At 43.8% G+C, this 22,080-nt stretch overlaps 1 protein-coding gene across 1 annotated transcript in view; it reads left to right on the plus strand.

Annotated features, from left to right (window-relative positions):
* The window catches only part of LOC144497728 (rab GTPase-activating protein 1-like), a 421,278-nt gene that overhangs the window by 20,609 nt on the left and 378,589 nt on the right, over window positions 1-22,080 (plus strand). Inside the window, exon 2 of the mRNA XM_078219169.1 lies at window positions 14,287-14,457. Coding sequence (XP_078075295.1) covers window positions 14,317-14,457 — 141 coding nt within the window. The 5' untranslated portion in view covers window positions 14,287-14,316. The remainder of the gene's footprint in view (window positions 1-14,286; window positions 14,458-22,080) is intronic.

The raw sequence follows: 22,080 nt of genomic DNA on the forward strand, positions 1-22,080 counted from the left end.
CTGCTGCTTCACAGCTCCAGGGACCTGGGTTCGATTCCTGGCTTGGGTCACTGTCTGTGTGGAGTTTGCACATTCTCCTCATGTCTGCGTGGGTTTCCTCCGGGTGCTCCGGTTTCCTCCCACAGTCCAAAGATGTGCGGGTTAGGTTGATTGGCCATGCTAAAATTGCCCCTTAGTGTCCTGGGATGCGTAAATTAGAGGGATTAGCGGGTAAACTATGTAGGGATATGGGGGTAGGGCCTGGGTGGGATTGTGGTCGGTGCAGACGCGATGGGCCGAATGGCCTCTTTCTGTACTGTAGGGTTTCTATGATTCTATGAGGTGGGAATTGAGATATTGATGGGCTAAAAATGATAAAAAGGAGGCATTAAAAAAACTGGCTGTGCACCAAGTTGTTAAGTCACCAGGACTGAATGGGATGTATCAAGGATGCAGAGGAAACTAAGGGTGGAAGCTGCTGAGTGACTGGCTATAATCTTGCAATCCTCCTCAGATATGGGGCTGGTGCCAGAAGATTGGAACATTGCAAATGTTACACCCTTGTTCAAAACGGTGTAAAGATAAACCTGTAATTACAGGCCAGTCAATTTAACTTCGGTGGTAGGAAAACTCTTAAAGATGACAATCTGTGACAAAATTAACAATCACTTGGATGAGGGCAGATTCATGAGAAAAAGCCAGCATAGGTTTGTTAAAGGAAAATCAGCCATGATCTGATTGAATGGTGGAGCAGGTTCGAAGGGCTATGTTTCTATATAAATCGATTTCACTGACTCAGTTGAGTTTTTTGATGATTTAACAGAGAGGGTAATGTGGCTGATGTGGTTACCTTAACTTCTGAAAGAGGTTGTTACCAAGGTGGAAGCCCATGGAATAAAAGGGCCAATGGCAGCAGGGATACAAAGCTGCATGAGTGACAGGAAACAGGGTGTAGTGGTTAAGTTATTTTTCACATTGGAGGAAGGTATACTGTGATATTCATTCCCCGGGGGTTGGTACGCGGATCACTGCTTTTCTTAATAAATATTAATGACATAGACTTGCGTATAGAGGGCACTATTTCAAAATTTGCATGTGATACAGAACTTGGGAGTATTGCAAACTGTGAGGAGGATAGTGCTGAACATCACGAGAACATAGACTGGCTGGTGGAATTGGTAAATTAGTGTCAGCTGAGATTTACTGCAGAGAATTGTGAAATGATGTATTTGATAAAAGCAGGGAAAAGCAATGTAAACTAAAGATGTAATTCTAAGGAGGTGCAGGAACAGAGACTTGGGGTAGATGTGCACAAGTCATTGTAGGTGGCAGAGAAAATTGTTGAGAAAGTAATTGAAAACCATCCGGGATCCTCAACTTTAGAAGTAGGAACGTAGAATACAAAAGCAAGGTGGTTATGATGAACCTGTATAAAACACTGATTCAGCCTGAACTGGAAATTGTGTCTAATTCTCAACACCACTTTAGGAAGAATGTGAATTCTTTAGAGAGGGTGCAGAAAGGATTCCCGAGAATGGTTTTCAGTTACAAGGCTAGATGTGACTTTGGAATATATTGAGCACCTTCCATACCTTGACAGTCACTTAAAAGGTCACCAATGATGAGGGAATTCAACACTGGATCAGTTGTAGCCTTCTACAAACGATACCAGCGAATATTCGACCTCTACAAGTTAGCAGAGGTCTAGTGTATAGAGCAGTCATTGTCACCACACTCCTGTACTGCAGTAAGGCACAGACTGTGTATCAGTGATACACAAGAGAAATAGAGAAATTTCATCAGAACTACCTCTACTGTGTCCTCTGGATTCAGTGGGAGGAATGTTGAACAAGTGCTTGTGTCCTTCTTGAAGCCAACTTCACAAGCAGTCAGACAAAACTCCTGCAACATCAACTTTTGTCCAAATGGCTGAAAAGCATTTCCCCCATCAGGTCTTGGTTTCTCAACTCTCAAATGGCCAGCGTTCCAGGAGAGGACAAAGAAAGCACTTCAAAGTCACTCAAAAGCTCTCTTTGAAATATGGCAGCATTGACATTAATGACAGGCATGAGCTTGCCATCAATCATTAAAAATGGTGACAATTTGCCCATCAATCTGCATTGGCTCATCTTAGCGATGACGCAGAGCAGCGACAGAAAGAAAAGGAAGCAAATCCTGAACTCCGGATTCCACTGTCTTGTGAGACATCAGCATCGGCCTGTTCAGTCATATGAAGACCCAAGGCAGAAACTTGCGTCCTTGAATTGAGGGACTGACCAAGACAATGGGATATGAAACACCAGGGGCTATTCTTTGAGGAGAGAAGATTAAGCGTTTGATTGAGGTGTTCAAAATCATGGGTGAAGAGAGGGAGAAACTGTTTGCTTTGGTTGGCCAAGGGCTCGCAAATCAGAGGACACAGATTGAAGGTGATTGGTAAAAGAACCAAAGGCAACATGAAATTATTCTATGCAGCGAATGGTTAGGGTCTGGAATACACTACCTGAGAGTGTGGTGGAGGCAGATTCAATTGTGATTTACAAAGGGGAATTGGCTAAGCAAATTTGATTTTGCACTGAGAATTCCTGTAAAAATCCCCTACCCTTATTACGGCTGCAGGGTTGGTGTTTTCACTCTTTTAGTTCTTGTTTCTTTTACAAAGTCAATACTTGTAATTTTGACCCACAAGGCAGAGTATACTGTGATCATAGCACAGCATGGAATGAGGCCATTTGGCCCATTATGGCTGTGCTGACTTGTTTGTAAAACTAACCATTCTCCTCTTTCTCTGTAGACCTGTATGTTTTTCTCCTTTAAGTATCTGACAGTTTAAAAAAAAATCAGCGAGAAGTTGTCTAGAATAGAAGTCTAATTGTAGGTAGCCTGTGAAGTGTAGAAATTTTTGGTATTGGACTTGAGTAATCAGGAGTCTGGCTTTGGTGCATCTTGATTTGGGGGTATTTGTCAGTAAGGTTTATGCAGTGTTGGAATTCTAGGTCCAATCCACCACCTGATTCAAAAGATGAATGGCAATTTGGCATGTTTGGCTGTACCATTTGCTGCCCTTTGACATGCAGAGCGAGCTGTCCGTTGGATGTGGGCTTGAATGTGGGGAAGATACTTGCACAACCCTTCTCCGCGAGCTGAATTGACCAAAACAGTACTTGTGCTATTGAAGGGGAAGTGCGGACAAAAAGGTTCCAGTATCCAGCTGAGGCATTATTGGTCAAGGCCACTAATGTATGATTATTAAGCGGTGTGAACTAGAAGGTGATTTTATATCTGTATTTTGTCACAGCCATTTTTGTAATACTGGAAATCTTCCTCTACTCATTTGTCAAATCTAATGATTTAAAGGAAATAAATCAAATGCTGAGAATTTCTGCTGCACAGACATCAGGCATATCACTGTGCACATTATACAACGAGTATTGATTTGCATGAGCAATACTAAAGTTGCTAATATAATCATACACCTCTTGTTCAAACCTTATAAAACAGGAAGGCATTTGAATCAGCTTTTCATATCAGTTTAGGGCGAGCCAGACTATCCTGGGGAATTATCCACTTGGCTCTAGTGGGCCCAGTCGGGGCCTAACAGATGGTAAAATCTTTTTCCAGGGCTGAGTATAGGGTCACAAGACTTGAGAAGGTAATGGGAATTGATTTCAGCGGGAGTTGATTATTTTTGGTCATCTTAGGAACTGAAATAATTGTTGAGCTTCTTTAGCCTGGGAAGTGTTCTGGGCCCACTTTGCTGGGAGCTTTTTGTGCTGCTCTGACTTAGTCCAGCGAAATGGGGTGTATGCCTCCAAAGTCCCATAACAGGAATCCCCTTCACCCTAATGAACTCATCCTAACAATTGGAGCCTGGCATAGATGCCAACCTAAAGCGCAGGAGGAAGATGCAGGCTGTCACGTTTCCACCGGCAGAGCTAAGACCCTGTCATTTCAGCCAGGATGTCGAAGCTCCTTCCACAGGTTTAGAATTTATATGTATGTTGCTTAGTAATGTAAATCAGGAAGGTCAAATTCCTCTTCTAATCTCAGGGTGGTTTCCACAGTGAGTGTGCTGTAGTTGACCTCAGCATCTTGGAATAGGGCAGGCTGTGTTTTCATTCCAAGCTGAAACCCTGCTATACAGGCAGAATATGGTGACATAAAGTGAAGGCAGGCTTGGTGTGTTGTTCTGCTGATCGCAACTCCACATGAAGAATACTGCTATGGACAAGAAACACAGATCTGTACTCCTTGTAAGCAATAAGGACTTCAGAAAAGTTAGATAAAAAAATAAAATTATTTAATTCTTAACCTCCGACGCAGTCTGAGGACAGTGTACAGAAGCCTCACTCCCCCTGACCCAGTCTGAGGACAGGATACAGAAGCCTCACTCCCCCTGACCCAGTCTGAGGACAGGATACAGAAGCCTCACTCCCACTAACCTAGTCTGAGGACAGTGTACAACAGCCTCACTCCCCCTGACCCAGTCTGAGGACAGTGTACATCAGCCTCACTCCCCCTGACCCAGTCTGAGGACAGTGTACATCAGCCTCACTCCCCCTGACCCAGTCTGAGGACAGTGTACAACAGCCTCACTCCCCCTGACCCAGTCTGAGGACAGTGTACATCAGCCTCACTCCCCCTGACCCAGTCTGAGGACAGTGTACAACAGCCTCACTCCCCCTGACCCAGTCTGAGGACAGTGTACAGAAGCCTCACTCCCCCTGACCCAGTCTGAGGACAGTGTACAGAAGCCTCACTCCCCCTGACCCAGTCTGAGGATGGTGTACATCAGCCTCACTCCCCCTGACCCAGTCTGAGGACAGTGTACATCAGCCTCACTCCCCCTGACCCAGTCTGAGGACAGTGTACATCAGCCTCACTCCCCCTGACCCAGTCTGAGGACAGTGTACAACAGCCTCACTCCCCCTGACCCAGTCTGAGGACAGGATACGGCAGTCTCACTCCCCCTGACCCAGTCTGAGGACAGTGTACATCAGCCTCACTCCCCCTGACCCAGTCTGAGGACAGTGTACAACAGCCTCACTCCCCCTGACCCAGTCTGAGGACAGGATACGGCAGTCTCACTCCCCCTGACCCAGTCTGAGGACAGGATACGGCAGTCTCACTCCCACTAACCTAGTCTGAGGACAGTGTACATCAGCCTCACTCCCCCTGACCCAGTCTGAGGACAGTGTACAACAGCCTCACTCCCCCTGACCCAGTCTGAGGACAGGATACGGCAGTCTCACTCCCCCTGACCCAGTCTGAGGACAGGATACGGCAGTCTCACTCCCACTAACCTAGTCTGAGGACAGTGTACATCAGCCTCACTCCCGCTGACCCAGTCTGAGGACAGGATACGGCAGTCTCACTCCCACTAACCTAGTCTGAGGATGGTGTACATCAGTCCCACTCCCCCTGACCCAGTCTGAGGACAGTGTACATCAGTCCCACTCCCCCTGATCCAGTCTGAGGACAGTGTACATCAGCCTCACTCCCCCTGACCCAGTCTGAGGACAGTGTACAACAGCCTCACTCCCCCTGACCCAGTCTGAGGACAGTGTACATCAGCCTCACTCCCCCTGACCCAGTCTGAGGACAGTGTACATCAGCCTCACTCCCCCTGACCCAGTCTGAGGACAGGATACGGCAGTCTCACTCCCACTAACCTAGTCTGAGGATGGTGTACATCAGTCTCACTCCCCCGACCCAGTCTGAGGACAGTGTACAGAAGCCTCACTCCCCCTGACCCAGTCTGAGGACAGGATACAGAAGCCTCACTCCCCCTGACCCAGTCTGAGGATGGTGTACATCAGCCTCACTCCCCCTGACCCAGTCTGAGGACAGTGTACATCAGCCTCACTCCCCCTGACCCAGTCTGAGGACAGTGTACAGAAGCCTCACTCCCCCTGACCCAGTCTGAGGATGGTGTACATCAGTCTCACTCCCCCGACCCAGTCTGAGGACAGTGTACAACAGCCTCACCCCCAACCCATCTGAGGACAGTGTATGGCAGTCTCACTCCCACTAATGCAGTCTGAGGACAGTGTAGAGCAGCCTCACTCCCCTTAACCCATCTGAGGACAGTATATGACAGTATACCGAGGCAGTATACCTCATGCTGTAGATCCAGTCTAACGTGTACATAACTACATTGAAGTGGTGTGTGTCCAGTAGTCTCATACTTGTCTCACTGAATAACCTTCACAAGTTTATTTCTTCATTTTGGCATGATCTGTCTCTTTCCTCTGCATGTTGTCAGAAGTCGGATTGACTTGGGTATTGCGAAGAAATTGACATAATGCTCTTTTCATAAACATGGTTATGATATAAGAACCTAGAAATATGTACCTGAGGAACAAGAGGAGGATCCTGCTCCGCCATTCAACAAGATCATGGCTGATCCGCTTGTGGCCTCAACATCACTTTATCACCAATTAATCTTTTCTGTTTTAACAAAGGCTTTGACCTTCTCTGAGTTGTCTCTTGTAGAACAACTTCTCATCGTTTCCATCTCTAGAATTGTCGTATATGTTTAACTTTGCTGCTTACAAGACTTGTGCTAGTTTTGTGTTTGTTTTGAAGTGTTAACTCCAGTTTTCTATGATAGCCGTTAGCCTTGTATGATCACTGCCATCAACCTTACTGATGTCTTAACTGTGGAGATACTTTTCAGTATTTACTTCTGATTCTCTTGTTTCCCTATTTAATTTGGACCTCTGATTTAATTGCCTTTCTTTAGTAATAAGTACCATCAAAATCTCTACTATAAGTTTTTAAAAAGTGGATCTGTTGGCTGAATGCAAAGGTTAAGGTAGAATTAATGGAGTTGAAATCAGCTGATTAGTTGCATATTATAGGGTTTAAAGATTTATATATTTACATGTGGTGTATATGGACAAGTCTCCTGATGACTGTCCTGCCTTACTCTCATTTTTGCAGTGATTTAGGCAGTCGGATGTGACACTAAACTGATTTCTCAGTAGTCTTCGTAGTGGATGTGCAAATCTAATGGAAGCTTCTGGCCCTATGCTGGGCAGTGCTGGCCTGCCCACAGATTCAGCCCTTCAGGGCAAAATAAGAATAGGTGGTTTACTGAGTAATCTGTAAAGACAACTCGCTCAACATCCAATTGCAAGTTTCTTTCTCCCTCCAGCCAGGGCAGTAGTTTAGATTAGCAGTTTACAAGACCCGTCGACTGAACACTGTACTCAGATCTCATTTGGAATATTGTGTTGGAACTGAGATTTAGGACTGAGTTGAGGAGGAACTTCTTCACTCAAAGGGTTGTGAATCTGTAGAATTCCCTGCCCAGTGCAGCAGTTGAGGTTACCTTATTGAATGTTTTTAAGGCAAGGATAGATACATTTTTGAACAGTAAAGGAATTAAGGGTTATGGTGAGCGTGTGGTTAAGTGGAGCTGAGTCCACAAAAAGATCAACCATGATTTTATTGAATGGCGGAACAGGCTCGAGAGGCTAGATGGCCTACTCCTACTCCTAGTTTTTATGTTCTTAACTCTGGGTTAAGTTCCAGAGATATGTGGAGGTTAAAGGTTGGTCTGAACACCTGTGGGTGTGTAAAATTAGGGCGGCCAATTGGCGCAGGAGTTGGGGAATGTTTGTACTGGGGAGATGAAGACAAAGATGCCAAATCTCAAAATAAGAACTAACCTGCCTAAAATACAGTTTTAAAAAAATGTCTCCAGGTGCCGTATCAAGGGAGTGCCAAAAGAAATACTTTCTCCTTTTTTCTATTCAAACTCTTTGGAATTTAAAACTGTTCAATCTCTTTGACTTTACCTGCGCTTGGGAGAGCAACCCCCAGCTGCTCCAGTCTCTCCAGATAACCAAAGTCCTTCAGACCTGGTATCATTATGTCATGCTCTTGTTGTTCAGTAGTAATCTTCCAGACAGTGTATCTGGGAATGTGGAAGCAGCGAGTTATTCGCATGGTCACCTGAGATTGTCAGGATATAATAGTGGAGGTGATGGAATACTTGCAGATTGTGCATCGAGTTTGTCATAGACTCTGCGACAATATAGGAGCATAATATGTGCTGCCATTGCATTCCTGCTAATTTGGATTTCAATTCCCTTCGTTCTAATACTGAGTTTGACCCAAGTTCACTTTGAGGCTTTTGTGGCTCTTGTTGATGCCTAAAAGTCTTAGGAGCATAGGAATTGGAGTAGCCTTTTGAACCTGCTGTCATGGCTGATCTGTGACATAATTCCATTGTCCACCGCAGCCCTGTCTCTCTTAATACCTTTGATCGAGCATCAATTGCCATTTGCGGAGTGGAAAAGAGTTCCAAACTTCTACCAGCCTTTGTGTGTAGAAGTGTTTCCTAATTTGACTTCTGAAAGACTTGGCTCAACCACATAGGCCATGCTCTCTGGTTCTAGACTCTTCAACCAGCAGAAACCATTTCACTCCATCTTCTTCTATTTTTAAAAATTCATTCATGATGTGGGCCAGCATACTTTGGCCTTGAACTGAGGCCATTTCAGAGGGCATTTAAGAGTCAACTACATTGCTGTGGATCTGGAGTCACATAGGCCAGACCAGGTAAGGACGGCAAATTTCTTTCCCTAAACGACATTCGTTTTTCATAACAATCGACAGTGGTTTCATGGTCCAGTGCATGAACTCTTTTTTTTTCCTTTTTGACTGGTGAGTATCCTTATTCTGCTCGTTCTGTTGATAATATATTTTCTCCATTACTTTTCCACTGGGTTTATTTCTTCTGGATCAAGTTAGAATCAAACTGTGTTGAAGCATGGCATAGTTTAATTGCAGGTAAAAGCTCTTGTCTACACTGTCAACAGAAACAACCACTTGTAGCGGTTTTCTCCCTCAGTGTACCCGAACAGGTGCCAGACTGTGGCGACTAGGCAATTTTCACAGTAACTTCATTGCAGTGTTAATGTAAGTCTACTTGTGACACTAATAAATAAACTTCAGACTTTAAAACTTTAAAAAACTAACATAATGAAATGCCCTAAGACGCTTCACAGGAGCATTATAAAACAAAATATGGCAGGGAACCATCAGGTGATATTAGACCAAGTGACCAAAAGCTTGGTTGATGAGGCAGGGTTTAAAGAATCTCTTAACAGAGAAAAGTCAGGTAGTGAGACAGTGAGATGTAGGGGGGGAATTCCAGGGCTAGGGGCCCAGGCCCCACATGGTGAGGTGACTATGATTCGAAATGCACAAGGGGCCAGAACTTGAGGAGAACAGATATCTTGGAAGGTGGGAGGCGATTACAGAGGTAGGGAGAAGCAAGGCGATGGAGGGATTTGAAAATATAGATGAGAATTTGAAAACAAGATCTTGCTTTGCTGGGAGCCACTGAAGGCCGGTAAGCACGGGTGATTTGGTGGAAGATAAGTCATGGTGGGCAGCAAGCTTTGGAGGGTGGAGCGTGGGAGAGCAGCCGGGAGTGTATTGAGATAGTCACGTCTAGAGGGAACAAAGGCATGGATGAGGCTTTCAGCAGCAGATGAACTGAGATGGGAAAAGATGATGTCACTGAGGTAGAAATAAATGGTCTTAGTGACGGCACAAATATATGTTCGGAATATGTCATCTCTCTGTCCCATCAATTGTCCCCCTAAGATTAGATGATGCATCAATTAGATGATGCGCTGATTAGATGAAGAGTAAAGTTGTGGGTGTACACTTGTACCCATATTTTGCTCTATCTGAATTGCACTCTGGGAGGGAAATTCCATCTCGAGATATTATTTGCATGTACTTCTCCAATCCTTGGACCATTTTCCTCCTTAAAATGGCTTTGAGAGCCAAAAGGTACAAGATTTATTTTCCTTGTCCAGTCAACTCTGAAGTCGTAGAAGTAAGTTATTATAACTTCTTCATCATTGAGTTGACCTATGGGTAACCAGAGCAAAGCTGGATATTTGTTCCATAAAATCGCTCCTTCTATCTTCCTTGATGTAGGTGGAAGTCTGACTCTGAAGAGGCAGACCTCCTCTTGGTCCCGAATACCAGGAAGACTCATCGGTTGAGCTCTTCAATGACTTTAAAAACACAAGTAAGCTGAAGCTTGAAATTTAATCTCTCGGTGATTTTAACCCTGGTGTTAAAGCCTTGGCCTCAGATTTTACAGCCTTTAAAGTTCTTTTCTTGCCATACCAAGTTTGACAATCACCAGGCCAACCACCAATCACCACCTTTTCAAGTTGAACTGACCTTAGTTGGACCCTGCCCAATGGTCAAGTCAGTTGTGATGATTATTGTTTTGAGAATCTGTTGCCTTTCTGTCACCTTTATGGTCAATGGAAAAGTAACAAAGTGGACCTCTTGAGAACCCAGTGGCAAATAAAATGAGCCCAAATACTTGATTACTGGAAATAACCGAGGCTTTGTGCAAGGAACCTTGTAGATTAGGGATATTTAAATATGCAGGCACTTTTGCATTCAAAGGCTTTGCGCCTGTAACCTGTAGATTGATTACTTGTTTTTTAAGAGGTAACTGCTGCATTTTTGGTTAAAAGGGCCCCTCACGATTTGTAATCTGCTATCATGCATGGCTGTGGATTTAAGCTTTCTCTGTCATCTTCCTGACCAAGATATTAAAGATGACTATTGGCATCTGTTTTGGGATGAGTGGCAAATCTCTTTTAACAAAAAAGCACACCCACAGATCCTCAGGGGTTTTCAGTTTGAAAGGACTTCTTGAGTCCTTGGCAATGGCCTTAAGTGTATTCCAAAATCATTTTGAATTGATGAATTTGTATTAAAAATTAATTTCTGACCTGCAAGAAGAGGACTTCTGCCTCACCTTTGTGGATTTCAAGATGCATGTCTGTCATGTAGCTGTGTTGTCATGTTGCCTGGTGAATTTACTACGCAAGTTGCGTTGTATTTACAATAGGAAACATGCCCTGTGGCCCATCAGATCCATGCTGGTAATTATTTTCTTTCCACCCTCCTCCATCTAGCCCCATCTATTGTAAGGTTGCTTGGTATTTCACTGAGAGGTCTGGAGACTTGTATGGTTGGACATAAGGGTAACCCATAAGTATATATATATATATATACTGCCAAGCATGGGTGCTGTCTTCATGCTGGCTCCTACACACAGTCTATCATCAAAGAACAATACAGGCCCTTTGGCCCTCCAAGCCTGCACCGCACATGTGCCCGCTAGACCATCATGTGATACTACATCATACTGTGGATGCTTCTGTGCTCCAGTCCCATATTAACTCTTGCTCTGTCAAACACCCTTCTTCAACACCATTGACATTATCTTCCTATTCTTTTCTTCCTTATATATTTAACTTCCCCGAAAAGTGCATCCATGCTGTTCACTTCAAACACTCTTTGTGGTAGCAAGTTCTACATTCTGATCACTGCCTGGTTAAAGAAGTTTCTCCCAAATTCCCTATTGGTGATTGTCTTGTAGTTGTAGCCGCTATGTCTTGTCCATGAGGAAACATTGTTTCTATGTCTACCCTGTCAAGTGTTTGATAACTTGACCTCTATCAGGCCACCCGTCAGTTTTCGCTTTTCTGGAGAAAAGATCCCCAACCTGTTCAAACTCTCTGTTATGGTGGTTGTTGGTTTCCATTCATTATTGAAGATGGCTGTTTCTTGCACGTGTGGCGTCATCTGTTATCCATTCTGATGTGGCTGTGGAGTCTGATTGTAGATCCACATTGCTTTCCACAGTGTGGACATGATAAATTGTCTGATTTTGTTGGGACTTCCTAGTCTTTTTAACCTTTCCTTTTGTCCTTTGCTGCCTGTATTCTCTGCTGTTGGAAGGAGCAACGTTACTACTTGAGATTGCTCCTCAGGTCTGTCAGTATTGCTCGTTTTCCTCAGTTTGTGGGACATGCCATGTTTCCTGAAGTTCAGCTTCAAAGATCCCTTGAATCTTAATCTTGGCCTAGCTCACAGTCAGTGTCCAAGTTTAAGCTGTGAATATGTGACCATCTTAGAGATTCTATCGTTAGTCATATGCACTGCATGTCCACTCCTTCTGAGCTGGCGTCTGATGAAGAGTTACTTGATTCTGGATATTTCTGCTCTTTGACATACCTGTGTTGGATGTTTCGTCCACTTTGATGCTCATGACTTTACGAATACATCTCCACATGAAATTTGTCAAACTGCTTAATATGTCTGCAGTCCATGTCTCAGTCTTTTGGAGAAGTAGGTTCTACCACTGCTTTGTACACAGCTGGTACAGCTGGTTTTGTTGTAAATTTGATGTCTTGTTTTCTCCACAGTCTTTTGTGTAAACGGGAAAATTCCAAGCTTGTTCTGGCAGTTCTATTTGGCACCAGTCTGTCAATGCAATAATTTCTGCAGATTGTGCTTCCGAGACAGGTGAAGTTACTGACAGCCTTTGGCGTTGTCATTGATAGCTATAGTGGATTGGGTGTAGTCAGAATTAGATCTTGATTGGTGGAGTATTCCTGATTTCTTTAAGTTGATGGTTAACCCATAGTTGTCATCAGTATTGAAAAACAGTCCTTGATTATTTGAAGGCCATATTCACATTGAGGGCACAGTCATCAGCAAACAGGAATTCTTGTGTCATCATCTCTGATACTTTAGTAGAGGATTTCACTCATTACCGATTGAAGAGAGTGCTATCTCTTTTGAATTTGATCATCCTGGTAAATTCCTTTTGCACTTTCTCAGAACTATCCACAGTATCTTCAGTGGTTCCCAACCTTTTGTATGTCATGGCACACTGCTATACAATTTTGAGGCACACCTATTTGCCCTGTCTTCTTCCCTTACTGGGAACTTTGTTTTTAACTTCTCGCTATCCTCTCGCCTGTTTTTTTTAACCTCCTTGTCTCTCTTGCTTTTCCCAGGACTTTTGTGCCCTTTTTGAGTTTTCACTTTGTGTGCAGGTACATGTGGCCTTTATCTTCAACTCCAAGTCCCATTGGTCATGTGCATGGACCTGACCAACATAAATCTAAACCACGCATGTACGGCTCTTTCCCAGCCGGCGCATGCGCAGGAGGTCCAACATTCGTTGGGTCTTGGAGGTGCCAATCATGGAGCTGAAGACAAATTACATGAATTTTGAATCATTTTGGATCTTTTCTCGTGGCACACTTGGGAGTCTAATCAAGGGCCTATGCAAGTTTAATATAATGTTTCTGCTTTTTAATTCTGTCCCTTTAAACTCCAGTGCTTTGCTTGCTCTCTTTCAAAGTTGCTCTATCAACCTGTGCTACTAATGTTAATGAACTGTATCTCAGTACCCTTCAATCCTTCTTTTTCTCTACCCCACTTAGGCACTTTTTTCAAGGAGTACTCTTTGTGACCTCCTCAATCTTCCCACCAAAATGTTCTACTTCACACTTAATCTATATTTATTTGCCAATTATGCACCTCTTCAGTAAATTTGTAATTTTTCACTGTATTTTGTCACTCTGTATTTGCTACACCCTCCCCCAATTTGTTTGCAAGCAACATGTGTTGGATGGCCTCACTAACAGTGAGAGTGCACATTTCTATGCCCGAGTTTACAGTGTCACACAGGGAAGCAATTTGAGAAGTTCTTTGGATCATATTATTTGTAGTTTTTTTAAAAATATGTTAGTCAAAATGCTGATGGAAAATGAGATCTGTGTTCTGTTCATTGGAATGGGGGAGTTAATGCAGAGAGCAGACTCATGCGCCTTTGTCCCAGTGACCGCGTAAGGTAACGTATTGACATTCTCTCTGTAGACTGATATAGTGCGTTGTTTCCTTAGCATTCCCTGCAAGGTGCATTCCTGATTCCAGGTAGGGGAGGCAAAGCGATGCCTCAAAGAAAAAGCTCGGAAGGTAAATAAACCTGCAGCGTTTTTGTAGCTTGGGTGAAGAACAATATTTTTAGAAGCACCGAGTGTAGACTGTCTATTTAGATGTATTTGGTGATGTGATGTTGGCACACAGCTACATTTCCAGATTCAGTGTAATTAGCATATTATGCATGAGTAATGCAGCTCATTGGGTGCTCAACCCCAACTCCGAGTGAATAAGCAATGATGTGAAATCCATTCTTTATGTAACTCCTGGGAACGTAACTTTGAGGCTCTTGGAAGTGTTGGCTGTGAACTGTGTAAATGATTGTGGGATTGTAACTGTCTCTCGCTATTTTGCCTGCTTTTTTATTTCTTGAGATTTAGTGATATTAAAAATAGAAGCCGGATTTTCTCCAATTTTTCCTGTTTTGTTTTTTAGCCAGCTAGCATATTTTTAAAAATCAGCAATAGATATTGACTTTAAAGGCCCATATGCTTATTGTAATCTCTCTTTCAGGTTGTTGCTGTGCATTGTACTGATTGAGAAATGGATGATCAAGCTTCCTTGCGCAAGGTGAGTGGTTCATCAGACTCTGTTTCCACATTGAACAGTGAGGAGTTTGTCCTTGTGCCTCAGCAAGCAGAAGACTCTTCCTCAACCAATGGAGAGGAAAAACCAGCTTTAAAGGTAATCAGGAGTTTATTTTTTGCATGTAGCTCTGAGGATGAAGCTTTGATGTCTGTTTAAAACAAAAACTGTTTGTTCTCGCTCTAATATCTCACTACTGCTGCTTAAACTGTCATCCATGCCTTTACCACTTCTGGAATCGATTGCTCCAGTTCTTTGTTGACCTCTAACATGCCCTCTAGTCTCCATAAGTTGCATTTTGTACAAACATCTGACTCTTCTATGCTATTCCTCATCAAGTTCTACAAACCCTTAAGTTTAAGTTTATTTATTTGTGTCACAAGTGAGCTTACATTAACACTGCAATGAAGTGACTGAAAATCCCCGAGTCGCCACACTCCGGTGCCTGTTCAGTACACTGAGCGAGAGTTTAGCATGGCCAATGCACCTAATCAGCACGTCTTTTGGACTGTGGGAGGAAACCCATGCAGACACGGGGAGAACATGCAGACTCTGTACGAACCGTGACCCAAGCTGGGAATCCGGGTCCCTGGTGCTGTGAGGCAGCAGCGCTTGCCACCGTGTCCTTCATCTCTGGTTGTTCCACAACTTCTCAGATTTAAAGTTCTCACTTTTGTGTTTAAATCCATCCATGGCTCTGCACATCCCTATTTCTGTAATTTCCTGTAGCTCTAAAACCTCCTGTAACTCTTCATTCTTCTGATTCGTCCCTCTTGCGCATTGCCTCATCATTGGTGGCCGAGCCCTCCACCACCTAGATCTCAATCTCCGAAATTTCACCTGTAATATTTAATTGTGGCCGTTGAAAGCTAATTAGATAATTACATGAAGAAGAAAACTTTGCAGGGCTATGGGGAAAAGACACAGGAGTGGGACCAGGTGAATTAATTGCTCTTGAAGAGAACTGGCACAGACAACAGGCCAAAAAGTGGTCTCCTGTGTGTAACTATTCTATTATTGTTCACTACTTCCCTTCTCTTCTCCACAATCCACCTTTATAACAATACCAAAATAAGAGATAAAAGAATTCAGTTTGTTTTGAAGTATCTGTTTTGGCTTGCCTCAATGTATTTGTTCTAAAAATGTACTAAGCGCATTCCAGAGTTCTTGTACATGATGCAAATAACAAATGTGGGCAGTGCTATACTTCCTTTTATATGCAGCTGACTGCCACATATGGAATTCAAAGTATTTGTGGTCTAAATTACCTCTACCGATGAAAATGGGCGGAAATAATCCTCCCCCCCCTCCCCACCGCCCATTAATCGGTTTGTCTGCAAATAATATTTCTCAGAAATCAGTGGACAGATTTAACACAACCAGGAACACAGTAGGTTATGGTCTAAGGAAGAATTGATTTGTTTCTGGTGAAGACGCAGTTCCAGATCCTGAATTTTTTTTTACAGGATCCATCCATTAACATTGGGTGCTGGGGCAAATTGGCTTATTTTTAGAATGTTGTGGGTTCTTTCATTTTGGATATTGTATGTTTTAGAATCTTGTGGATTGTCACAGCTTTCAAAATGAGAACAGAGTTTTCAGAGCAGGCTATTGGATGTGGATTGGCCTGAAATCTCCTAAGTGAGATGAAAGCTCTCGAAACAGAGATCCCTTTCTTCAGCTTTGTAGTTACAGAGCAGCAGCCAGCAAGAAAAAGCTGTCTAACTGTAACAATGTTGAGTTAACACAGCGCAGTGAAGGTATGCGCTGTACTTGAGTGCACTCTTCACTTATTAATTTGCGTGATTACTCTTTGTTTCCATGCCTGTTAAATGTAATAGGGTTACTTTCAGTCCTCTGGCAAAAAGGTCAAAGTAATTATATTCCCTGTTCAATGCATGTCAGGATTCTAAGGAGGAATGAAGGAAAGATCAGCTGAAGAAAATAAAATCCTCAGATGAGCTTTCATTTGAAAGTTTCTTTCATACTTAAGAAGATCATCACGTTTGCGATAGATACGTGGCATTGTCTTCAGATGCAATGCATGAGCTTCTTATTATGCACCAGTTGTGATCCAGATAGAATCCTCTATTAATCTAAGTGACTGTGCCAGCTCCTGGAAGATCAGATTCAGTTCTGGGAGTGGGAATGTTCATTGCTTTTGCCAACCCAGCAGACCTTGTACTGGGTGAGGATTTTATGCAATCACAGAAAGACAATGTACAGAAGGATACCTTTTGGTACAATGTGCCTGGGCCATTCTTTGAAGAGTTATTTAGTTAGTTTGACTCTTTCTCCATATTTCTACAAATATTTCCACTTCAGGAATTTATTCAATTCCCTTTTGAAAGTTAATAATCAATTCCATTTTCTTTCTTTATTAATTCATTGGATGTGGGCACTGCTGGTTAGGCCAGCATTTATTTTCCATCCCTAATTGCTCTCTTCCTAAGCTGCTGCTGTCCATGTATATAGCTCATTCATCTGGATATTGTCTAGGTTTTGCTGCATTTGGACATGGACTGCTTCAGTGTCAGAGGACCCAAAGGAGAAAATGTTGGAAAATCTCAGCATGTCTGGCAGCATCTGTAAGGAAGGAAAAAAGCTGACATTTCGAATCTAAATGACTCTTTGTCAAACTCCCTCCCCCTCTCTCTCTCCCCTCCTCAGTATCAGAGGAGTTGTGAATTGTGCTGAACATTATGTCGTCATCAGCGAATATCCCCACATTTGACCTTATGATGGAAGGAAGGTCACTCATTGATGAAACAATTGAAGATGGTTGGACCTAGGACATTACCCTGAGGAACTCCTACAGTGATGTCCTGGAACTGATAAGATTGACCTTCAATCACCACAACTATCTATTTGCTGGGTATGACTCCAACCAGCGGAGAGTTTTCTCCCTGATTCCCGTTGACTCCAGTTTTGCTAGAGCTCCTTCATGCCATACTTTGTAGTGCTGCCTGTGTCAAGGGCAGTCACTCTCCCCTCTGGAGTTCTGCTGCTTGGTTCATGTTTGAACCAAGGCTGTAATGATGGCAGAAGCTGAGTGACCCTGGCGGAACCTAAAGCAGAGTTTTGCTAAGCAAGTGTTGCTTGATAGCGCTGTTGATGAACCCTTCCATTACTGATGGGGCAGTATTTAGTCTGGTTGGATTTGTCCTCTTTGTGGCAAATTCTGGAGCGCAAGTCTTCAGCATTATTGTCAGAATGTTGCCAGGGCCCATAGCCTTTGCAGTATCCAGTGCCTTCAGTTTCTTGATATCATGTGGAGTGAACCAAATTGGCTGAAGACTGACATCTGTGATGCTGGGGACCTCAGGAAGAGGTTGTGATGGATAATCCGCTCAGCACTTCTGGCTGAAGATTGTTGCAAACACTTCAGTCTTATCTGCTGTACTGATGTGCTGTTTCATTTCAATCCACTTTCTCTTTATTCATTCAGGGAGCTCCAGCTTTGGATGTCCTTTCTTTCCTCATGGAATGTGCCTGTATTTAAGCTATCATTATTCAGTAACCATTTGACACACCAGTCTTTGATTCCAATCCAGCACAGTGTTACAACTCAACCTGAATTCTTCTTGCAGAGGAAATGGAAAATGTCTGAAATGTTCGCTTGACTATCTTTGCACATGAGGGAAAGTACACAATGATATTTTGTGGATGTTCAAAAGCACTCCCTATGGAGTTCCCTCTGCTGAATGTGCCTCGTGCCTTTCTTTTACTCTTAGAATCATAGAATCCTACAGTGCAAAGGAGGCCATTTGGCCCATCGAATCTGCACCGACCACAATCCCACGCAGGCCCTATCCCTGTTACCCCACTTATCTAACCTACAAATCCTCCTGACACTAAGGGGCAATTTAGTGTAGCTAATCAACCTAACCTGCACGATTTTGGAGTGTGGGAGGAAACCGGAGCACCCGGGGAGACGGGGAGAACGTGCAAACTCCACACGGACAGTAACCTGAGGCCGGAATTGAACCCGGGTCTCTGGCGCTGTGAGGCAGCAGTGCTAACCACTGTGTCACCGTGCCGCCCAGCTTGTGCAGTAATTGTTTGGTTCTCCTTGCCTTCCTGAGTCAAGTTCCTCATTTTAGTGTGATTTCTCTCTAAAACTAAACTCCATGACTTTTGAAACTAGATGTGCATTTTGTTTCTTTTGTAAGTTACTGTACTAGATTATAATATTTAAAATTCATTCATGGGATGTGGACTTCACTGGCTAGGCCAGCATTCATTGCCCGTCCCTAATTGTCCTTGAGGGTTATGAAAAAAAACATTATTTTGATCTTATTGTGAAATACGTGTGCCTCAAAATGTTTGTAATTTGGAGGAAATGGGCAGTTTTGTTTTATATAAGTTGTGTTTGGTCTCGATGAAATGCTGGGTTGATCTGCAACACTAAAGCTGGGAAGACTGAATTATAGTGTTATCTATGAATAGTAGTTGACGCGGATGCTGCTGTTATACTTCGGAAGCCTCAAAGAAATGCTGTTGAGCATAATATACGTAAAGTCTCAAGAAGCATAATATACGTAAAGTCTCAAGGGGCGGCACGGTAGCACAGTGGTTGGGGCGGCACGGTAGCACTGTGGTTGGGGCGGCACGGTAGCACAGTGGTTGGGGCGGCACGGTAGCACTGTGGTTGGGGCGGCACGGTAGCACAGTGGTTGGGGCGGCACGGTAGCACAGTGGTTGGGGCGGCACGGTAGCACTGTGGTTGGGGCGGCACGGTAGCACAGTGGTTGGGGCGGCACGGTAGCACTGTGGTTGGGGCGGCACGGTAGCACAGTGGTTGGGGCGGCACGGTAGCACAGTGGTTAGGGGCGGCACGGTAGCACAGTGGTTGGGGCGGCACGGTAGCACAGTGGTTGGGGCGGCACGGTAGCACAGTGGTTGGGGCGGCACGGTAGCACAGTGGTTAGCACTGCTGCTTCACAGCTCCAGGGTCCCGGGTTCAATTCCCGGCTCGGGTCACTGTCTGTGTGGAGTTTGCACATTCTCCTCGTGTCTGCGTGGGTTTCCTCCGGGTGCTCCGGTTTCCTCCCACAGTCCAAAGATGTGCAGGTTAGGTTGATTGGCCAGGTTAAAAATTGCCCCTTAGAGTCCTGAGATGCGTAGGTTAGAGGGATTAGCGGGTAAATATGTGGGGGTAGGGCCTGGGTGGGATTGTGGTCGGTGCAGACTCGATGGGCCGAATGGCCTCCTTCTGCACTGTAGGGTTTCTATGTTTCTATGTTTCTAAGCTTATGTACAATCTCCACTTGTTAATTCTATAGTTACTTGATTTCAATTATTAGCTAATACAATAGTTTTTAGCAATTCTCCAGTGGTTTATTTCAGTTTAATTTGAATTGGCAAATAGAATACTGTGATGCTGGAAATCCAAAATAAAAACAGAAAATGCTGGAAATACTGAGGAGGCTATGGCATAGTGGTATTGTTAAAGTTTGAGGTTTGTTTATTAGTGTCACAAGTGGGCTTACATTAACACTGCAATTAAGTTACTTTGAAAATCACCTAGTCGCCACTCTGGCGCCTGTTCGTTTACACTGAGGGAGAATTTAGCATGGCTAATGCACCTAACCAGTGCGTCTTTCGGACTGTGGGAGGAAACCGGAGCACCTGGAGGAAAACTACACAGACATGGGGAGAACATGCAGACTCCGCATAGATAGTGACCCAAGCCAGGAATCAAATCCGAAACTGCCCCTTAGTGTCCAAAGATGTTTAGGGTAGGGGGATTATCATAGAATCCCTACAGTGCAGAAGAAGGCCATTCGGCCCATTGAGCTTGCACTGGCAAAAATCCCACCTAGGCCCTATCCCTACAACCCCATGTATTTACCCTGTTAGTCCCCCTGACACTAAGGGTCAATTTAGCATGGCCAGTCAACCTAGCCTGCACATCTTTGGATTGTAGGAGGAAACCGGAGCACCCAGAGGAAACTCGTGAAGACACGGGGAGAACATGCAAACTCCACACAGACAGTGACCCGAGGCTGGAATTGAACCCGTGTCCCTGGCGCTGTGAGGCAACAGTGCTAACCACTGTGCCACCATGCCGATTAGCATGGTAAATACATGGGTTACGGGGATAGGGTGGGATGCTCTGACAGAGTCAGTGCAGACTTGATGGGCCAAATACACTGTAGGGATTCTACAATACTCAATTCCTCCCAACTAAAATATGCTCCATCAAGGAAGAAAGATTATAAGAGGGAAAAAAAAATCAAGGAAGCTAAAGACAAAAACTAAGGCTAGTGGCAGGCTAGAAGATTGGGAAACTTATGAAGATCAATAAAGGGTTACTAAAAATGTAGTACAATGAGCAACGGTAATTATGAAATAGAACTAGCACAAAATATGAAAAAAGAGATAGCAAAAGCTTCAATAAGCATAAAAAAGGGAAGAGAGTAACTAAAGTGAATGTTGGTCCCTTGGAGGATGAGACCGGGGAGTTAATTGTGGCGAATGCAGAAACTGCGGAGATACTAAATCAGTATTTGCCTCTGTTTTCATGGTGGAGGATCCCACTAGTAACTGGTAACGCAGAGGTAATAGAAAGGGAGGAACTTACAACAATCATTATTAATAGGGAAATAGTACTCAACAAACCATTGGGATTGAAGGCAGACAAGTCCCCAGGGCCTGATGGCCTACATCCTAGGGTATTAAAGAAGTGATAGTGGATCCATTGCTTATAATCTTCCAAAATCCCCTGGATCTGGGAAAGTTTCCAGTGGATTGGAAAAATGGTAATGTAGTGCCCTCATTCAAAAAGGGAGGGAGGCAGAACGTAGGAAACTATAACCAGTTAGTTGTTGTTGGGAAATTGTTAATCCATTATAATAGAAGTAATAACAGGACGTTTGGAAAGTCAAAACACAATTCATTTGAGTCAGCATGGTTTTACGAAGTGTAAATCACGTTTAAATAATTTTTTAGAGATCTTTGAAGAAGGGTGGCATAGTGGTTAGCACTGCTGCCTCACAGCGCCAGTGATTTGGGTTTGATTCACAGCTTGGGTCACTGTCTGTATGGAGTTTGTACATTCTCCCCATGTCTGCGTGTGTTTCCTCCGGGTGCTCCGGTTTTCATGCGGGTTAGGTTGATTGGCCATGCTAAATTGCCCCTTAGTGTCAGGAGGACTAGCTAAATGCATAGGGGTTAAGAGGTAAGGCCTGAGTGGGATTGTGGTTGGTGCAGACTCGATGGGCCGAATGGCTTCCTTCTGCACTGTAGGATTCTATGTCACAAGCCAAGTGGATAATGGGGATCCTGTAGATGTAGTATATCGGGACTTCAGGAAGACATTTGATAAGGTGTCACACAGAAGGTTAATACACCAAGGTACGATCACATGGGGTTAGGAGTAATATATTAGCTTGGATAGAAGAATGACTAACTGACAGAAGGCAGAGAGTCGGGATAAATGGGTCTATTTCTGGTTGGCAAGATGTAACTAGTAAGGTTTGGTCATCGTGGCCCCAACTATTTACAATCTGTATTAATGACTTGGATACAGGGATAGAAGATATTACAACCAAATTTGCAGATGACACTAAGATAGGTGGGATAGTAAATTGCAATGAGGAAATAAGAAATTCAAATGGATATGGATAGGCTATGGAGTTTATCGTGTATAAGTGTGAGGTTATCCAAAGGCAGCTCATTAGCTAAATGGAGAGAGACTTCGGAGTGCTTTGCTGCAGA

This window comes from Mustelus asterias, chromosome 8 (genome assembly GCF_964213995.1).
Source record: "Mustelus asterias chromosome 8, sMusAst1.hap1.1, whole genome shotgun sequence".
Classification (NCBI taxonomy): domain Eukaryota; kingdom Metazoa; phylum Chordata; class Chondrichthyes; order Carcharhiniformes; family Triakidae; genus Mustelus; species Mustelus asterias.